This window comes from Thrips palmi, unplaced genomic scaffold (assembly GCF_012932325.1).
Source record: "Thrips palmi isolate BJ-2018 unplaced genomic scaffold, TpBJ-2018v1 HiC_scaffold_5, whole genome shotgun sequence".
NCBI lineage: Eukaryota > Metazoa > Arthropoda > Insecta > Thysanoptera > Thripidae > Thrips > Thrips palmi.
Genome location: NW_023144632.1, coordinates 2,976,048 through 2,993,934, shown reverse-complemented (window position 1 = coordinate 2,993,934; position 17,887 = coordinate 2,976,048). Strand labels below are relative to the sequence as shown.

The 17,887-nt window shown below is 47.9% G+C and overlaps 3 protein-coding genes across 3 annotated transcripts; 2 read left to right on the top strand and 1 right to left on the bottom strand.

Moving 5' to 3' along the window:
• Positions 1-334: 334 nt before the first annotated feature.
• Positions 335-1,537, top strand: LOC117650879 (transcription initiation factor TFIID subunit 4-like). The gene is made up of 2 exons (XM_034394501.1): positions 335-388; positions 666-1,537. The coding sequence occupies exons 1-2, from the start codon at positions 371-373 to the stop codon at positions 1,434-1,436; spliced, it is 789 nt and encodes a 262-aa protein (XP_034250392.1). The 5' UTR covers positions 335-370; the 3' UTR covers positions 1,437-1,537.
• Positions 1,538-2,778: 1,241 nt separating this feature from the next.
• Positions 2,779-5,558, top strand: LOC117650662 (Fanconi anemia group A protein homolog). The gene is made up of 10 exons (XM_034394223.1): positions 2,779-2,955; positions 3,051-3,154; positions 3,248-3,445; positions 3,520-3,593; positions 3,709-3,904; positions 3,986-4,264; positions 4,342-4,483; positions 4,560-4,816; positions 4,891-5,031; positions 5,111-5,558. The coding sequence occupies exons 1-10, from the start codon at positions 2,910-2,912 to the stop codon at positions 5,510-5,512; spliced, it is 1,839 nt and encodes a 612-aa protein (XP_034250114.1). The 5' UTR covers positions 2,779-2,909; the 3' UTR covers positions 5,513-5,558.
• Positions 5,559-5,854: 296 nt separating this feature from the next.
• Positions 5,855-10,079, bottom strand: LOC117650661 (serine/threonine-protein kinase D3). Its single transcript, XM_034394221.1, has 14 exons — positions 9,897-10,079; positions 9,613-9,794; positions 9,243-9,540; positions 8,992-9,158; positions 8,860-8,912; positions 8,658-8,781; positions 8,437-8,569; positions 8,175-8,354; positions 7,938-8,063; positions 7,596-7,864; positions 7,326-7,509; positions 7,050-7,232; positions 6,881-6,966; positions 5,855-6,798 (listed from the first exon to the last, which is right to left on the bottom strand). The coding sequence occupies exons 1-14, from the start codon at positions 9,934-9,936 to the stop codon at positions 6,679-6,681; spliced, it is 2,145 nt and encodes a 714-aa protein (XP_034250112.1). The 5' UTR covers positions 9,937-10,079; the 3' UTR covers positions 5,855-6,678.
• Between the last annotated feature and the right edge of the window lie 7,808 nt (positions 10,080-17,887).

Below are 17,887 nucleotides of genomic sequence, written 5' to 3'. Positions count from 1 at the left end.
GCCCAGAGGTCCCGCAAAGGCTCGCCGTCCGAGTCAAGTCCTGCAGACTGAGTCTGAGAGTCGTTTTCGTCGCTCTGTCTCTCTCAACCCTATACGGGACGCCGCGTGAGCGCGAGAGAGGCAGAGCGACGAGAACGACTCTCGGAATGAGTCTGCTGGCAGCCGCGGAGGTCAGGCTCTACGTGCACCGCGTGCATCGCCATGCTGAGGGGCCGGGGGCGGGGCGGCGGGGGACGCGCAGGGACCAGCAGGGGCGGCCCCCGGCCAACGAGGACCAACTCGCCGAGTATATATTGTGAGGCGCAGATGGATTTCGTCACTTCGACACCAGCCACCGAAGCAGCGGCAAGCGCAGCACCGCAGCAGCAACATGATGATCTTCAGCCTGGTGAGCACACTGTGAAACCGAGTGGAGTGCGGAGGTGCGGAATTTGCCCTCTCCGCGCTTGGAAGTGCAGAGTTGGCAGTCTCCACTCCTCAAGAGTGCGATGTTCTTCACCCGTGTCTCCACGTTTGCACCACGCCAAGAGATAGGAGTCTGTGAGCTACTCGAAGTGTGGAGATTGAAAACCCCATAGGAGTGTGGAACATTACTCCGCACCAGGAAGTTTGGCACACAGTGACACTGCTAAAACCGCTGGCCTCGCCTCTCGGCGTCTGCTCAGGTTCTCCTCTCCGCCGCCGCGGTGCTGGCCGAGCCGGAGGCCCCCTTCCGCCGGGTCGCCGTCGCCGCCCCCACGGCCCCCGAGCTGGCGTACGTCGCCGCCCCCCTGGTGGTGGGTTCGCAGCGCGCCGCCCCCGCCCTGAGCGCCCCCGCCGCCGCCCTGCTCGCCTACACCGCCCCCGCCGCCCCGGTTCAGCAGGTGCAGCAGCAGTACGTGGCGAGGACCTACAACGGCATCACGACGGTGGCTCTTGAACAGCAGCAGCCCGTCGCCGCGCCGCTCATCGCGGCCCCCGCCGCCCCCGCTGCCCCCGCCAGGTTCGTGGTGACCAACGCCCCGGCGGCCCCTGCCCGCGTCGTGGTGGCCGAGGCCCAGCCCGCCGCCGTCCGCTACTACGCCCCCGAGGCGTTCGCCGTCCCCGCCGCCGCCCCCGCCGCCGCCCCCGCCGGCCGCATCGTCACCGTCAACGCCGACGGCTCTGCTGCCCGCTTCGTGGCCGTCGCCCCGGAGGCCCCCGCCGCGCCCGCCGCCGCCGTGTTCGCGGTGGCCCCCGAGGCCGCGCCGCTGTCCTCCAGCACGCAGTACTTCTCCAGGAACTTCAACGGCGTGCCCACCGTCACGTACTTCGTGGTGGGGCCCGCGCCCGCCCCTGTGGCCGTCGCCCCCCAGCAGGGAGCCGGCCCGGCCCGCCGCCCCGCTCGGCCCGGCACCAACCCCGTCCCCGCCGGCGAGCCCGTCAACCAGGGTGACGTCGAGGTGCTCGACGCGTAGGCCGGCGCGGCAGACTGTCGGGGCAGGCCGCCTGCACACCACCGCACCTTGAGGCACGCTCCCACCGACTTGATGTAAAGAAATAAACGTCCGGCAACAGATTCTCGCTTTGCCTTCTATGAACCTTCCAAATTCCCAAGTGTTGGTTGTAGTCTTGCATTACACATTGAATTTAGCAGAACAGAAGAATACAAGACACTTTAATGTGCCAGCTAGCTTCGTCGTCACTCTGCCGTCTGATTCCGAACACTGCTTTCGTCGCTCTGTCTCTCTCGCACTCATGGGGCGTTCCGTAGGGGTGCGAGAGAGACAGAGTGACGAAGCAGTGTTCGGAATCAGACGGCTGGCCCGCCAGGACCGCCGCGCCGCCACGCCGCGCCGCCGCGCCACTCCCCACAAGCTCCCCCTCCCTCCTTGACCCCTCTCTACCTACCCGGCCTCCCCGGCCTGTCCATCGCAAGACCGCTTTGCTAAGCTTGCCTTTTGTGAGGTGCAAAGATAGTTTGTCCAGAAATCTCGCATCGCACGCTGAACAGAGTGGGGACGCTGGTGTTGAATGAGACGCGACGGTATGCCTGCCTAGTCCTAGTGCTTCCGATGGATCTTTTCCTAGGGGTTACCCACTCGATAATTGGGCGTACACACGATTCCGGATTCCCGGGATTCCTGAACAAATCTTGCATAAATAGAAAGGTTTTAGAAGATTTTTCTTAGCTTTTGAGTGTTTTGTGTAGCTTTTGAGTGTTTTGTGTAGCTTTTGAGTGTTTTGTGTAGCTTTTGAGTGTTTTGTGTCTATTACATATCCCTCTCCATTGAAACTTTTAATATTTTCGATAAAATTTTGGGCAAATTACGAACGATTCCCGGACTGAGTGTACACACGATTCCCGGAGTGGGTAACCCCTCGATCTTTTCGGCGCTCTGTCTCTCTTGCACCCCTCCGAAACTGCCCATGAGTGCGAAAGAGACAGGGCGGCGAAAGGAGTCTTCGTCGCCGGCCGCCTGTCATGATGAGGGTAGGCCACCGTCCCCACATCGGTGTGTCGTGGACTGGGTGGGTAGCCTATCTGACAGGCGCTACAGCCTAGGTCCACCCCAACCCCAACCCAACGCAACGACTGACGGAAAATGTTCCAATTGCCAGTGACAGCTAAGTCTCTGCTCCTCAGAAAAAGTGTATGTTTGTCTGTGGTCCAGAGCGGAATCATCCAAGAAACACAGATCCACCGGTGGCGCCTGGGACTGGCATCTGGCATCTCCTTCGCACGTCAAAAAGGCGCGCGCTGCGCGTGAAACAAATGACGGTCCGTTTCCCTCCCTCCCCTCCCCCTCCCGCGCTTGCCGGTCAGTTTGTGTGGTGGGGGGACAAACAACAAACAGCTGATCGTTCTCGTTCTGTTGGTTATTTATCCTTTCATCATCTTAATTTTTGATGTTGACGCTATACTTGTTCGTCATAACTGGACGAATCAAATGACTCTTCGTCTCACGAGCATGGATGACCTAAGCGATTTTTTAAGTAAGTGGACAGATTGGTTTGTGTAATTTATTTTGACTGACATACACATCTTTCACATTTGTAATAAATTAAACTCGTCTTTTCAATTTGCCTAGCTATTCGCTGCAAACCAAGAATTCCACTCGATGCAAATGATGCCTGGGAGCTTTTGACACAGAAGTTGGCTGATCTTAAAGAACGAGACAGTACTTTTCCTGAGGTTTGTTGGAATTATCGTTTTAGCTTCCTCACCTTCCATACAAATATGATTTAACTTTCCTATCATTATTGTTAAGAGAATGTTGTTTTTCAGGTGTCTTCGGCTGATCTGCTCGTTTGTCGTTGTGTGAACACTCTTCATGATGCGTCCCGCAATAGCAAGCGACCCTTTGCTGTTCCCTCCAATGACTCATTAGCTGCCTGTGAGGCTATAATTGATGATGCCAAAAACCTTTTGTCGGACAATTTTTTATATAAGACTGATTTGGCGAAGGCTCTCATTAATATAGAGGTAATACTTACTCTAAATTCCCGAAGTGCCATCTAAATTAATGAACGCTTGAAGGTTCTTTTGATTTCTTATAGGTAAATATACCTCTTCTGTTAGTTTGGAAACTACATAATGCTGAAATTTTACAACTTTCATCATATGTTTGTAGGTGAGCCTGAGCTGAAATATTTGAATTTATTTAATATGGAATGTTTTGTAGCTTTTTCCATACAATTTCAAAAGGTGATGGATGTGGTTTACTCCCTTTTTTTCATCTCTCACAGAAAAATTGGTCATGGTGAAGAAAAGTTGGTGTCAGATGCCATCATCTGGTTTTTATCCAACTCAGAAGATTCTCCTGAATATGCCACTGTGGTCAAAGATACATTTGCTTCGCTTCTTGTAGCAAGCCAATCAAGGTCACTCAATTTACAGCTAGCTACTATTTGTGCGTCCATTTTAAAGAAATGTGCTGATGATGTGAGCTTTAAAACAGTAAATTAAGTACAGGCATCTAAATATAGCAGTGTGTTACACATTCTGATTTTGTTTTTGTTTTAGATTGTGGATTTGGCGATGTCCCTATCCCTACCTGAGCAATGTGCCACCTCTACTTCAACGGAGAGCACCATAGAGTTTTTTGACTTTTCCTATTTGAGATCTTCTGATCTGTGGTCTTGTGGAGGGGAAGCAATGGAACAGTTTGTATGCGCCCACCTTCTGCGTCTTCTGGGCGAACAGCCTTCACACTTTGACCAAACTCTTACAGGAGCTGTGGCCATGCAAGAAAAATGTTCTCTAAGTAGTGTGGGACACTTTTTCAAAGATTTGCTATCATTGGTTTGTGTGAACTATTCCTACACTTCTGTATCGGTTGACTCTAGAAGTGATAATTTTAATTGATCCAACATTTTCAGATTGTGAGCGGATTAGGTGCAGAAAAGATTCTAAATCAATTAGGTGTAGCTGTGGTACGTCCTACAGTTAACTGGAAAATTATTTTCAGTCTCATTGCAGTGCTTTTATCTGAAAAGCCTGAATGCTGTGATGATTTGAGAAGTAAGACATGATGATTTATAAGTTGTGTATTTTATCATTGTTACCAAAAGTTTGAATCAATGTTTTTCAATTTTAGAGCTGACAGATGAGCTTATTCAAGTTGGTCTTGAAGGGGGACGTCAGACTGAATTATCTGCTGGATTTCTTATTGCCCGCCAATGCTGCAGCTGTGATAGCAATAATTTTGGTTCATATAGTTTGTGGTTCAGCGAAAACTTTGGACCAAATTCAACTACAGCAAAGAATACAGTACAATTTCAATCACTTTTGCAGCTGCTGACTACAATAGTGCCAGTTGAATCTGCTGAAAATTTGCGAGTCCACATTAATAAGGTATTGTTTTAAATCTCCTTTCCTTCAAACTTAATTTCAGATGCCAGGATCTAATTGCTTCTTTTGCTACGCAGGTTCCACAAGCACCCATGTCTTGTCATTCGCTTCTCCACGACTATGCAGTGCTAGCTCGGACTCGTTTGGCTGATCTTAATGAATCTGCAGAGTTGACGGGCCTTTTTGCTGATAGCAGTAGAGATGCAGTTTCTGGACTGGTATGTTTCTGTGTAGGTGTCTTCATCATTTGTCAATTATGTATCTAGTGTCACCTCTTTTTTTGTTTGTTGTTTACAGGATTCCAAACAGAGAGATATTGTGCGGGTTCTCCAACATTTCCAGGGCAATAAAGAAATAATGAAGCCAGTGCTAGAGGCATCTGTTTTAAGAAGATCTTATTACAGAAATGTGTTCTTAGTTGAGCTTATGCGTCTTCCTGGTTCTGCAGAGAAGGAATTTACACCTGAAGACTTTGGGCTGAATAGGGAGACTCGTCATGAATTTATAATGGCTCTAAATAAAATGGGGAAGATACCAGAAAAAATGTTCAAGGCCTACAAAGGAAATAGGTCTCCAGAAGGAAAAGGACAAAGGAGCAATGCTGAAAGTAAAGAAGCTCGTAAAGAAACAAAAAGTGATACTGATCAACCAAAGAAGAGAAAGAGCTTAGAATTGAAGCCTAAACGATTGGCTCAGTGACGTTCATGTGAAATCATTGGCAACATTAAAATCTTTATGTCACTTACTATTTATTATTCAAATCTAAAGACCCAATGCAGTACATGATGGTGGATTTGATGTGATGAATTTGATTGCTGATCCAACTGCCATGAAAATTCAAAGATTCTGAAAGACCATGTGGTGGCAAGAAGAAAATGATTGAAGCTGAAGACAGTCTTGTTGGTTGGGTTGGGATTTTCTGTAGCTAAAATTGTATGTGTGAAGGAGTGACTGGAGGATGGATGGATGGATGGATGGATGGATGGATAAAGGAGTGAATACAACTTGGATAAAATTACACTAAATTTTGTTCAGAGATTCTAAATTGTCATAGTATTTATTTCTTTATTTCTTAAGTAATTACTTTTGTGATAACAAGAAGCATGGAAATGAGAACACATTTTATCTTAAGCGAAATACTAAAGTAATCTCTCAATTGGCTTTTAAAGTAATTGTGCACTAATCTAGCTCTAATATGCCAGCAGTCAAAAGTCATTATTGAATCCATGCACTTTGGAGAAACATCATTAAGTATCAGCATTACGTTATCACAGATACTTACAAAACTAATCAACATTAGCTCACCATATTTTATTTTTTTTAAATAAAGGAATGAATCAACGAATTACAAATTAAAATTCATAACACAAATGAAAAACAGAATATTCACAAATTCAGTCTACAATACTAAAAACATCAGAATTAAATCCTCAAAAGTGCTCCTGACATTGAGTATCATTAATATCAAAGGGTGATGTGGGCGTTAACCCAGAAATCTGAGAATAATGGAAACTGTTAACATATTTCTTCCTGTTCTGATTTACTATATTTACAGATAATTTATTTGGCCTCATTTTGTTGGTACTAGCCAAACCCACTGGAATATTTGGTGTAAGTGAACTACACACTACAACTGTAGGATGCAATGAATTACATTCCTTTGAAGAATTATTTGGAGGTAAATCTTTTAATATCTGAAGTTTACGTTTCCCTGATGTGAGGTTGGAGGGAGGCATTTCAGATTCCATTGCAAACACAACAGGGGAACGACGTCGCCATCTCCAGGGTTTACGGAGCACTGCCAAACAGCCCACTGGTTTCAGCTGGGGGGAGTGATGAACTGCTGGGAGTGCTTGTGACCACAGTCAGTCCTTGTCTCGCTCCTGTCGCAGTGCATCCCAGCGGGCATCATCAGACTCATGTGTAAGGTATCGGTAGCCAACTTGGCCTTCTAGATCCCTTAGGTCACACCAAGTTTGATAATCCTGGAAACCAAAAATTTTCATTCAAGACAAGCTATGGAGAAAAGGCAAAAGTGCAGGAAAAAGTTAGGAAAAAAGAACTCACCTGCAACCAAACATGAAGGAGTGACTTGTCCACTGTGTAGCGTTTTCTTTGTTTAACTTGAAGTAGGTTATTAATAAGATCAATAGCTGGAGGAAAATTCAAATTTAATTAATATACTGTAAAAAGTGGCAAACATAAAAATACAAAAATTATGGAAACAATAACTCACCATCTGATGATATTTCTTTCCATGGTTTGGGGGGATACATGAAAGCAGCATTTTGAATTTGATCATTGATGTCTTCATCTTCATTAAATGGAAAAGTGCCACTTAGACTGACATACACAATCACGCCCACACTCCACATGTCCAAGGACCGGTTGTAGCCTTTGTTCCTCAGCACTTCAGGGGCTAAAATGAGAGGTTTATACAAATATAAATGGAATAAGAAACAGAATGCAAATTACTTAAAACTTCAGTTGTTTGTGTGTGATAAGAACTAACCAAGATACGCTGGCGTTCCGACAACAGACCGCCGGAATGATTTTTCTCCTATGATTCTTGCAAAACCAAAGTCACAAAGCTTTACTTGAGGAAAGCTTCCATCTGAACTTAAAAGTACATTTTCTGGTTTCAAATCGCAATGCACAATGTTTTTACTGTGCAAATATTTAAGTGCCACCAATATCTGTGAAAGGAAAATGCCACCTTAGGAAACAGGTATGTTTACGGATGTTAACATATTTCGGAGATGGAAACCACAATACTCTTTACCTGTGTTATGAGGAATTTTGTAATCCTTTCACTCAGACGACCTTTTTCACTTGAGAGGATCATTTCCAGCATATCGCCCCTCAACTTTTCCATTACAACAAAAATGCGCTCTGGAGTCTCAAACATCCCTTCCAAATTGACAACACTGGCATGAGAAAGATTTTGAAGGATTGAAACTTCATTTTTTAACTGAGCCTCTTGCTTTGTTGGGAAACGTAGTTTATCTATGACTTTTATGGCTACAGTGCGACTGGATTTTCTGTGAACCCCTGGAAGACAGCAAAAGACCAATTAGGTTCTATTCAATATCAAAGTTAATTTGGCTCTTTTCGAAGCACTTACCACCATAAACGGTACCAAACTGGCCAGACCCAAGCACTTCGTCAGGGAAAATCTGATAAAGTTGACTGATATCAGCGGGTCCGCTTTCCTCCAACTGCTCGGCTTCTCCAGTTGGACTGTCTGCTTCTACACAGAATATTTATGTATTTAATATTTAATGTATTATTATTGAATGCACGCATAGGTATAGAATTTCCTTGCATGAATCAAAAGTTAAAATAAACAAACAAATCTTACTTGTGTTTGAAAGGACAGGCATCAAAGCTTGACGAATACTTGTTTCCCAGCTTTTCGAAATGTGGGCTCCTACACCACTTTCTGCTGCTGGTATATCTCGAGCATTTTGAGCATACATTGTATCTTCTCCAACATAATATGATGTTGTAGAGGTGTGCAACTCAAAGCAGTGCATAGCATCTATAAAAAGGTTTCATATACAGTACTTTCAGTATTGAAAGTTCTTGAATCAAGAAAGGACATGTAGTAAATATGTACATACCCCCTTGAAGACATTTAGCAGTTTCAATAGATAAAATTTCTGCCAATGAAATTTCTCGATAATACTTTGTCCCTGTGTCACTTTGAAACAAAGTAATAGCCTTACTGTCAAGTCTCCAGTAATGTCTTTTTCTCTGTAAGGAATAAATATGATTAGATTTAAATAAGTGGTAAAGCCTGAAAATGGAACGACAAAGAATAATGCAAATAAATTATAATTACCGTGCGATCTTTATTAGTGAAATGCACCATCCATCCCTCCTTAATGACTTTAGATCCACGCCGTTTTGTGTGCTTAACTGATTGGACAATTCTCATGAGGGGAATGTTGTTACTTGGAGATGACCTGAAAATTTTGAAATTAAATTAAAAATAACTCAACAAGCAAAGGAGCATTCCTTTTATTCAGTTTTGAGGGCCTTACGTTGCTGGCCTAGGCCGCTGACCATCACCATCTTCCTCTCCAGTCATAAGATCCTGATGAGAAAAAAAAAATGCGATAATATATTTTTAACTACTGTCTTTTTGAATCTCAAGTCACTGTGTCAATACTAACAACATAGCGTCCATTGGCATTTGGGGACTCTGCGGCAGAACTCTGCCCTGCATCACTGGGCGAAGCAGATCCAGTGTCGTCATTTTCTGCATCGCTGTCCTCTTCAACTCCGTCCCTGCTACTTTCACGGTCTGGCTCGCTCCCCATTCCACTGTCTGGATACTCTCCTGAAAATTTAATGCACAGAAGAAGTACATGTATCATTTTTCTTTGTCAAAATTTAAAGTTAAAAAGTCCTCTTATATCCATACCTCCTTCTTTTACGCTTTCACCCGGGCAGTCTTTGGGAACTTTTTCAACACATTTCTTGTGCACATTGTAGTGGCAATCCTTGCATTGGAGGCCTTGTTTAAATAAACCCTTCAATAACTTCTTGCAGATCTGGCACAGAGTGGGGCGAATGTAGCTATGAACCAGGAAGGTGTGTGGAATGGGGCACCTTGCAGCCATTTCCTTCTCCACCCAAGGGGGTCTGCCACCAAGGGAAGGGGACCTGCTTTGTTTTGGTACGGATAAGGTAACTGCCCCAAGTTGCTGCATTAAGCTTTGCTGCAATCAAAGGCAAACATTAGCACTTACAATGTAACAACAAGTTCCATTGCAGGAAATTAGGTGACTTACCATTCCACTTGATTCATCAGAGACTGAAGTCAGTGAGGAGGTGGAACCAGTTTCTGAGGGACTATGAGGAACTTGCAACGTTGATGATCTACGGCGCCTTTGCTCTCCAATGTCCAGAATAGCGTAAGAACAGTTGTTGGGTATTTTTATTATGCACCTCTTGTGATAGTTTTGTCCACAACCTGAAAGAAATTACAAGATTAAATGCACATTCAATGGTAGTCATGATATGACTGAGAATCAATTGAGAAATAAATAAAGAAGTTTGGCCTAATTTAGCTCACCTTCACATTTTAAGCCCTGTCTGACCAAACCAAACAGCATTTCAGCACAAAAGTCACAGAACGTCGGGACTTTGTACGAGTGGACAACCAAGGCATGTGGTCTGAGAGGCACGTCATCGCCAGCGATTTCAGGAACAGCAGGAGGCAAAGTAGCTGCAAGTAAACAGTATCAAATGAAAGGCGAGCGATAAAAATTCATCAACATTAAAAATAGAGTTTAGAAAAATGGAATCACGCAAAAAACAAGGGCGGATCCAGAATTGTCCGGGGGGGGGGGTGGCGCTTTTTGCCCACTTTCAGGGGCAAGGTGTTGCCTTTGCCTAATTTTCAGGATCAAAGAGGCTTGTCTCCCCATTCCTCACCCTCCCCCCCACTTTAAATCCGCCCTTGACGCAAAATTAAAATGAACCGCTGCACTCACATGGGGTTTTTTTTCCCAATTGTTAAAGTTCCCGGGTTTGGGGGGGTTTTTTTTTGGGGGGGCCCCGGGGGGGGCCCCCGGGGGAAAAAAGGGGGGGTTTTTTTAAAAAAAAAACCAAAAAGGGGGAAAAAAACCCCAAAAATTTTTTTTAAAAAAAAGGGGGGAAAAAAAAAAAATTTAAAGGGGGAAAAACCCCCCCCCCCTTTTTTTTTGGGGGGGGGGGGGGGGTTTTTTTTTTTTTTAAAAAAAAAAACCTTTGGGCCCCCAAAACCCCTTTTGGGGGGGGGGGGAAAAAAAAAAAACCCCCCCCCCCCCCCCCCCCCCAAGGAAAACCCAAAAACCCCCCTTTTCCCCCAATTTCCCCCCCCGGCCCGCCCCCGGGGCCCCCCCCGGCCGCGGCCCCCCGGGGGGCCCCCCAACCCCCCGGGGGGGGGGGTTTTTGGGCCCCCCGGGGGCCCAAAAAAAAATGGAAAAAAACCCCAAAAACCCCCCCCCCCCCCCCGGGGGGAGGGTTTGGGGGCCCCTTTAAACCCCCCCCCAACCCCCCCGGGGGGGGGAAAAACCCCCTTTGGGGGGGAAAAAAGGGTTTCCCCCCCCCCAAAGGGGGGAAAAGGGGGGAAAAGGGGGGGGGAAAACCCCCGGGGTTTAAAGGGGGGAAACCCCCCGGGGGAAAAAATTTTTTAATTTCCCCCCAAAACCCTTTCCCCTTTTTAAAAAAAAAATGGTTTTTTTGGGGGGTTTTCCAAAAAAAATTTTTTAAAAAAAAAAAAATTTTTTTTTTTTTAAAAAAAAAAACCCCGGAAAAAATTAAAATTTTTTTAAAAAAAAAATTTTTTTTCCTTTTTTTTTAAAAAAAAAAAGGGTTTTAAAATTTTTTTTTTGGGAAAAAAAAATTTTTCCCCCCCTTTTTTTCCCCGGGCCCCCCTTTTTTCCCTTTTTGGGGGGCCCGGGGCCCCTTTTTTCCCTTTTTTTTTAAAAAAAAGGGGGGCCCCCCAAAAAAAGGGGGGGTTTTTTGGGGCCCAAAAAAAAAAAGGGTTCCCCCCAAAAAAAAAGGGGGGTTTTTTTTAAAAACCCCCTTTTGGGGGGGGGCAAATTTTTCCCCTTTTAAAATTTTGGGGGCCCCCCCCCAAAGGGGGCCCGGGGGGCCCTTTGGGGGGCCCCCCCGGTTTGGGGCCCCCCCAAAAAGGGGGGGGGGGGCCCCCAAAAGGGGGAAATTTTTTTTTAAAAATTTTTTCCCCCGGGAAAACCCCCCCCCCTTTTTTTCCCCCCCCCCCCCCGAAAACCCCGGGGGTTTTTTGGGTTTAAACCCCCCGGGGGTTTTTTTTGGAAAAAAATTTTTTTGGGGGTTTTTTTTCCCCCCCCCTTTTTTTTTTTTTTCCCCTTTTCCCCCCTTTTTTTCCCCCCCCTCCTTTTCCCTTTCCCCCCCCCCCTTTTTTTTTCCCCCCCCCTTTTTCCCCCTTTTTTTTCCCCCCCCCCCCTCCTTCCCCCCCCCCCTTTTTTTTTTTTTTTTCCCCCCCCCTTCCCCCTTTTTTTTTTTCCCCCCCCCCTCCCCTCCTTTTTTTTCCCCCCCCCCCCCCCCCTTTTTTGGGGGGGGGGTTTTCCCCCTTTTGGGTTGGGGGGCCCCCCCCCCCCCTTTTTTTGGAATTTGGGGGGCCGACCCCCTTTTTTTTTTCCCTTTTTTGGTTAAACCCCCCGGGGGGAAAAAACCCCCCCCCCTTTAAAAAAAACCCCGGGTTTTCCCCCCCCCTTTTCCCCGGGGGGGGCCCCCCCACCTAAGCCTGAGAAAGTTTTCTAGCGTTAGCATCGCTTAATAGCGTTAGGGCTGCTAAATCGTTTTTTAGCGTTAGGGCCGCTAATTCGCTAGTTAGCGTTAGCGCGCTAAAACTTCTCTTAGCGGCAGATTTAGCGCGCTAAATTTTTCGAACAGCGCTAATAGCGTTAGCGTTAGCGCGCTAAAGTTTCAAATTAGCGTTAACAACCATGGTCCTCGCCCTCCTTGCAAGTTGTGAGTCCGTAAGGACGCATGACGGAGACACCATCCATGGTGGTATCCATGGTGGTTTTTCCCATTTTTTGGCCTTAGAGGGGGGTGTCCTCTTCTCCCCTGAACAGAACTTATTTCTTTAAGTCGGTAATGTTAGTTGGTGTCGGCCGAGGTCATATTTACGTCAGTGGGACATCATCAGTATGTCATGAAATACTCTGCTCGATAGCCACTTTGATGTCATTATGACCTCTTCCGGCATGACTAAAATCAGATATCATCGTGACATCATCCTGACATTGGTGTTCCACCTGGGAGGGTGGCCACTCGTCCCACCTTGCGCCGCCGCTGCGTTCCACGCCTTCCAGGCAGCCGAGTCTGCCTCTGCCTCTCTCTCTCTCTCTCTCTCTTCCCTCTCTCTCTCCCCCTCTCTCTCTCTCCTCTCTCTCTCTCTCCCCCCTCCCCTCCCTCCCTCTCCCCCCCCTCCCTTTTCCCCTTTTCTCTCTTTTCTCTCTTTTTCCCTCTCCCCCCTCTCCCCCTTCCCCCTCTCCCCCTCCCTCTCCCTCTCTCCCCCCCTCCCCTTTTCTCCCTCTCTCCCTCCCCTCTCCCCTCTCTCCCTCCCCCCCCTTCCCCCTCTCCCCCCCTCTCCCTCTTCCCCCCCCCCTCCCCCCTCCCCCCCCTCTCCCCCCCCCCCCTCTCCCCTCTCCCCTTTTTTTTCCCTCTCCCCTCTCCCTCCCCTCCCTCTCCTCTCTCTCTCTCTCTCTCTCTCTCTCTCTCTCTCTCTCTCTCTCTCTCATTTTGCGCGCAGGCGGACGGCGAGTCCCAGGTCACGGAGTCCCAGAGGCACCCGTGCCGCCAACGAGGCGAGGTGCGCTGCGCAGCGCTGCGAGTCACTGAACAGCAGACTGACTCCGCGACACGTTCTCGTCGCTCTGTCTCTCTCGCACTCACGGGGCGTCCCCTGCAGGTGCGAGAGAGACAGAGCGACGGAAGCGACTCTGGGAATCGGTCTGCAGCGCGGCGCGTGCTCCGCTCGCTGGCCCTAGAGAGACAGGGCGACGCGGCGACGCGGCCAGCCAGCCAGAAGTCATGTCACAAAGAAGCCGGCCACGCGCCGCGCATTCCCAAGCGAAGCGCCGTCGAGTGGACACCGTGCAGCACGCACCCACACTGTCGAACCGAGGGTGGAGAACCCCCACACCTGAAGTGCCGGGGTAGGGAATTTGCAGTCTCCGCGCACTTGCAAGAGCAGAGTTTGACACTTCAAGTGTGGAGATATCTCCACGTTTGCACCACGCCAAACACACTAAATGTTTTGGTACAAATTTTGTACGAGACATCACAGTTTTTTGTAGACGCGAATTTTTTGTACAAATTTGTACGAGTTTTTGCACAAAAAGGGGAATTTTTTGCAGTTTTCCGTACAAAAATTGTACGAAAAGTTCGTGTGCACAAAAAAAATGTGATGTCTCGTCGAGGGGGCAACCACTCTAGAAATCTTGTGTCCCCTTGGCGCTAGAAATCTCTGGGAAATCTGAAATCTTGCCGCAAAAAAGGCCAAAAACAAGCTAATTTTGGGCGGAATATCGGTTAAAATCTTGCGAAATCCGATAATCTTTAGCCTTAAGAAATCTTGTGTCCCCAAACATCCAATGTGGTTGCCCCCTCGTGTCTCGTACAAAACTGAACATAGCATTCGGTATGAAGATAAGGCACTCTGTGAGCATCTCCGCACTGTCAACCCAAGTGAAGAGTTCCGCGCCAGGATGCGTGGAGTTCTTCGCAGCTGGTTCGACAGAGCCGGAGGCGGGCTGCCACAATGCGATTGTTTACATCCGATTGAAAATAAATATCGGCCCTGTTTGTCGTCGCGAGATTGAGATTGGCGCGGGGCCAAAGCGAAGCTCATCTCACCGAAAACTCTGGCACCTCACCACGCACCCTCACTGTGAAACCGAGTGTGGTCCACACTTGTTTCCACGGGGGTCGCTCCACACTCAGAGGGTGGAGTTCTGTGCGTCTCAGCCTGCGAAGAGATAGGGCACACTGTGAGCAACTCCACACTTGAAGTGCAGAGACTGCAAACTCCACGCGACTAAGTGTGGAGAATTACTCCTCCCTCACCAGGAAGAATGAAGTTCTCCTCGAAGGTAACTCTGAAAAACAGTGTTGCCAAAGAACAATTAGCAATATTTTTTTTTCTTCAAGTTGCCAAGATTTACTTTTACAGTGCGGCGCTGCTGGGGACGGCAGGCAAGCCAACGCCAGGACGACAGGCGTCGCCTTCTGGGCTACTTATTACACCATCCTCGTTTCCAGGTCTTCACGAGTGGCGTTGTAGAGTGAAATGAGTTTAGGAACGATTTCGGAGATAAAGGCAAGAGAGGCTGGGGGCGTCGGGGCGCGGCGGAGGGCGGGGGTTAGTCTGTCATGATGCAACTTGTGCGCACCAGCCAGCGGACGCTAAAAACTCAAAGGTGAAAGATTAAGCCACCCTGGGTCAGGGAAAATTCGTATGGTGAGATATTCCCGCCCCGTTACCGGTGAGAGTATCAGAATCCTCACCTTGAAGTGGTGACAGTGTTTCCAACTCATGCAGGATGGTACAAAAAATCATGCCAAAATATGGTGAGAATTTTGACCCTCGGCACAGAACGGTAAAAAAATATTTTCCCCCAAAGTTTGGTCAGAATTCTCACCCTCCAACTTGCAGTGGACAAGGCGTCATTCTGGACGACGTGCCTAAGACGCCACCTCGCCCCTCCTTGGCGCGGATGCGAGCGGACCGGAGGGGGAGGGGGGGGGAGGGGGGGACGAGGAAAATTGCTGCCCCCTGATCCCCAGATAGCCACCTGAAAGGTAGGCCCCTGAAAGTTGGCAAACAGCGACACTTTGCCCCCACCCCTCCTCAGGCTGCTGGACCCGCCACTGAGCTCCTCGCTTTAACGAGTGTGACGTCACGCTCGTCGGAAAACAGCGTGTCCACTGTGAAACCAAGTGTGGAGATTCCCACTTGCACAGTAATTGAAATGGCAGAATCCGTACGGTTCGGCACGGGAACCGCAGTAAATGATTCTGAATTTGGTAGTCACAGAAACTGACAAAGGCTCCACAGAACTGGGATGGGCTCACAGAAACTGCTAAGGGGTTGCGGTCTTGCTGGCCACCTAACCTCACTGGTCTCTGGATGCTTTTGTTGTTTTGGACTTATTTACATATTTTGTGAGTGTGCATACTGTTTCTTGCTTTGACAAGTCTATAAATTAATATTTTCCTTACGCGGTACATCTACACTCTTTATTTCCGATAATATAACATCTCAAAGTCGCGAGGTGGAGGGAATCGCAATTGACGATTACGGTGCAGTGTTGTCCGGATTCCGTGGCGAGTGCACGGATTCCGTCGGCTGTGTGCACAATGGGTTTGCCGTTGGCGGTTTTGGTGCAAAACCACCCCGGATCTATTTACCTGTCGGTTTCTGCGATTTGGGGCTCTCAGACCACTACAGATTCTGCCATTTCAATTTACTGTGTGTAATGCGGAGGTGTGAAATTTTCGGTGTCCGCACTTGGAAGTGCAGAGTTGGTGGCCTCCACACTGCACAGATAAAATCCTACAAAGAACTGCTCGTTGTAATACAAAGAAAACGATTTCCTTCGCAGGCTGCGAAGCCGCCGTTTTCTTTGTATTACAAAGAGCAGTTCTTTGCAGAGTTTTAAGTGTGTGTGGACTTGTCCACGTTTGCACTATGCCAAGAGATCGGGGCTCTGTGAAGAGCGCACTGAAAACGTAATGGTCGGACACATGGCCAAATGATGGCGTGACAAAAAGTCACGTCAAAAATTGGCGTGACACGATATTCACGCCGATAGACGGCGTGACATGTGCGTCACGCCGTTATTTGGCATGAATGACAACGCTTTTTAAGAGACAAGTCACGCCAAAAAGCGGCGTGACACGAAATTCACACCAAAAATTGGCGTGAATTTTTGAGTCACGCCGATTTTTGGCGTGACTTTTCTGTCATGCCGTTTATTGGCGTGACACTTTATTCACGCCCCTGCAGCGGCACGAAGTCACGCCGATAGATTTTCAGTGCGGAGACTGCAAAGTCCACGTTCAAGTGGAGGATGAATTTCTCCGCTCCAGGACGTGTGGGGTTCTCCGCAGATGGTTTGACAGAGTATAGTAGCACTCGGCCAAAGCGCCCGCGAAGTCCGGGGTAGGCAACCAAGCAAGGCAGCGGCGCTCGACGGGCGGGTCCAGCCTATTACCATTAACACTAGAGGCTAGACCACTCATGATCGTCTGCCATTTCGGGCCCGACACATGCCCGCCTACACTGCAAAACGGGGCAGGGTCCAGCCTAACTGTCTGCAGATGGTCTGTCTCTCTCGCACTCATGGCCGCCCCGTATAGGTGCGAGAGAGACCGACCTGGGCCCTCCATGCGGACTGATGCCGAGAGAGCTTCCTTTTCGTCGCTCTGTCTCTCTCGCACTCATGGTCGCCCCGTATAGGTGCGAGAGAGACAGAGCGACGAAAAGGAAGCTCTCTCGGCATCAGTCTGCACACTGAGAAAACCTTACAAACTACTTTGGGCCTTACAAAGAAAAGTAGTTTGTATAACAAAGTATTTTGAGCATACGTAAGCTTACAAAGAAAATACTTTGTAATTTACGAACTATTTCTTCGTATAACAAAGTATTTTAGTTTGTTATATGTATTCTCCAAATACTTCGTAAGGTTTTAAGAGTGCATGGAGGGCCCAGGTCGGTCTCTCTCGCACCCCTTCGGAGGCACGGAAAGCCCCGCGAGTGCGAGAGGGACAGAGCGGTACGGAAGCGCTGTTCAGTATCAGCCTCCCTCCAGGCGAGACCCGCACCCCGGCGGGGCGGGCCGCGCCGGGAACGCGCACATCGCAATCAAATCCCTCATTAGTGCTCCGGCAGGTATTAACCCCCATTCCCATCTGGCGCGCCCTATCAAGTTGCGCCCGCTGCTATTCCGAACAGCCCCGTCTCTCTCTCTCTCTCTCTCTCTCTCTCTCTCTCTCTCTCTCTCTCTCTCTCTCTCTCTCTCTCTCTCTCTCTCTCTCTCTCTCTCTCTCACACACACACACACACTCGCTCTCTTCACTGTAAGAAAAATGTACGGTATTCGCCGTTAATTTATTAACAGGATTTGCCGTACTTTAAAGTACGGTGTTTACCGTACTTAAAAGTACAGCGTTTACCGTACCCATTGAAGTACGGTGTTTGCCGTACCTAGAAGTACAGCGTTTACTGTACCTGGAAGTACGGCGATCACCGTAATTTGTACAAGTTTGTTAATTTGTTCAAGAGGCAGTCATTTCTTGACATCAAAGTCAATTTAGACGATTTTGAAAATGTACTCAAACTCTTTGGAATTGAATTCAACGTGAGATCTTTTCAACTTCACGTTAAAAGTGCCGCTTTGAAATCCAAGGGGATGTCTTGTTATATTTCTAAGGGGTTTGAGTGAATTTTGCAAGTGGTCCAAATCAAGTGAATTTTCAAAGTGGTCCAAATCAAGATCTTCTTACAGAAATGGATTCGTCTCGTTA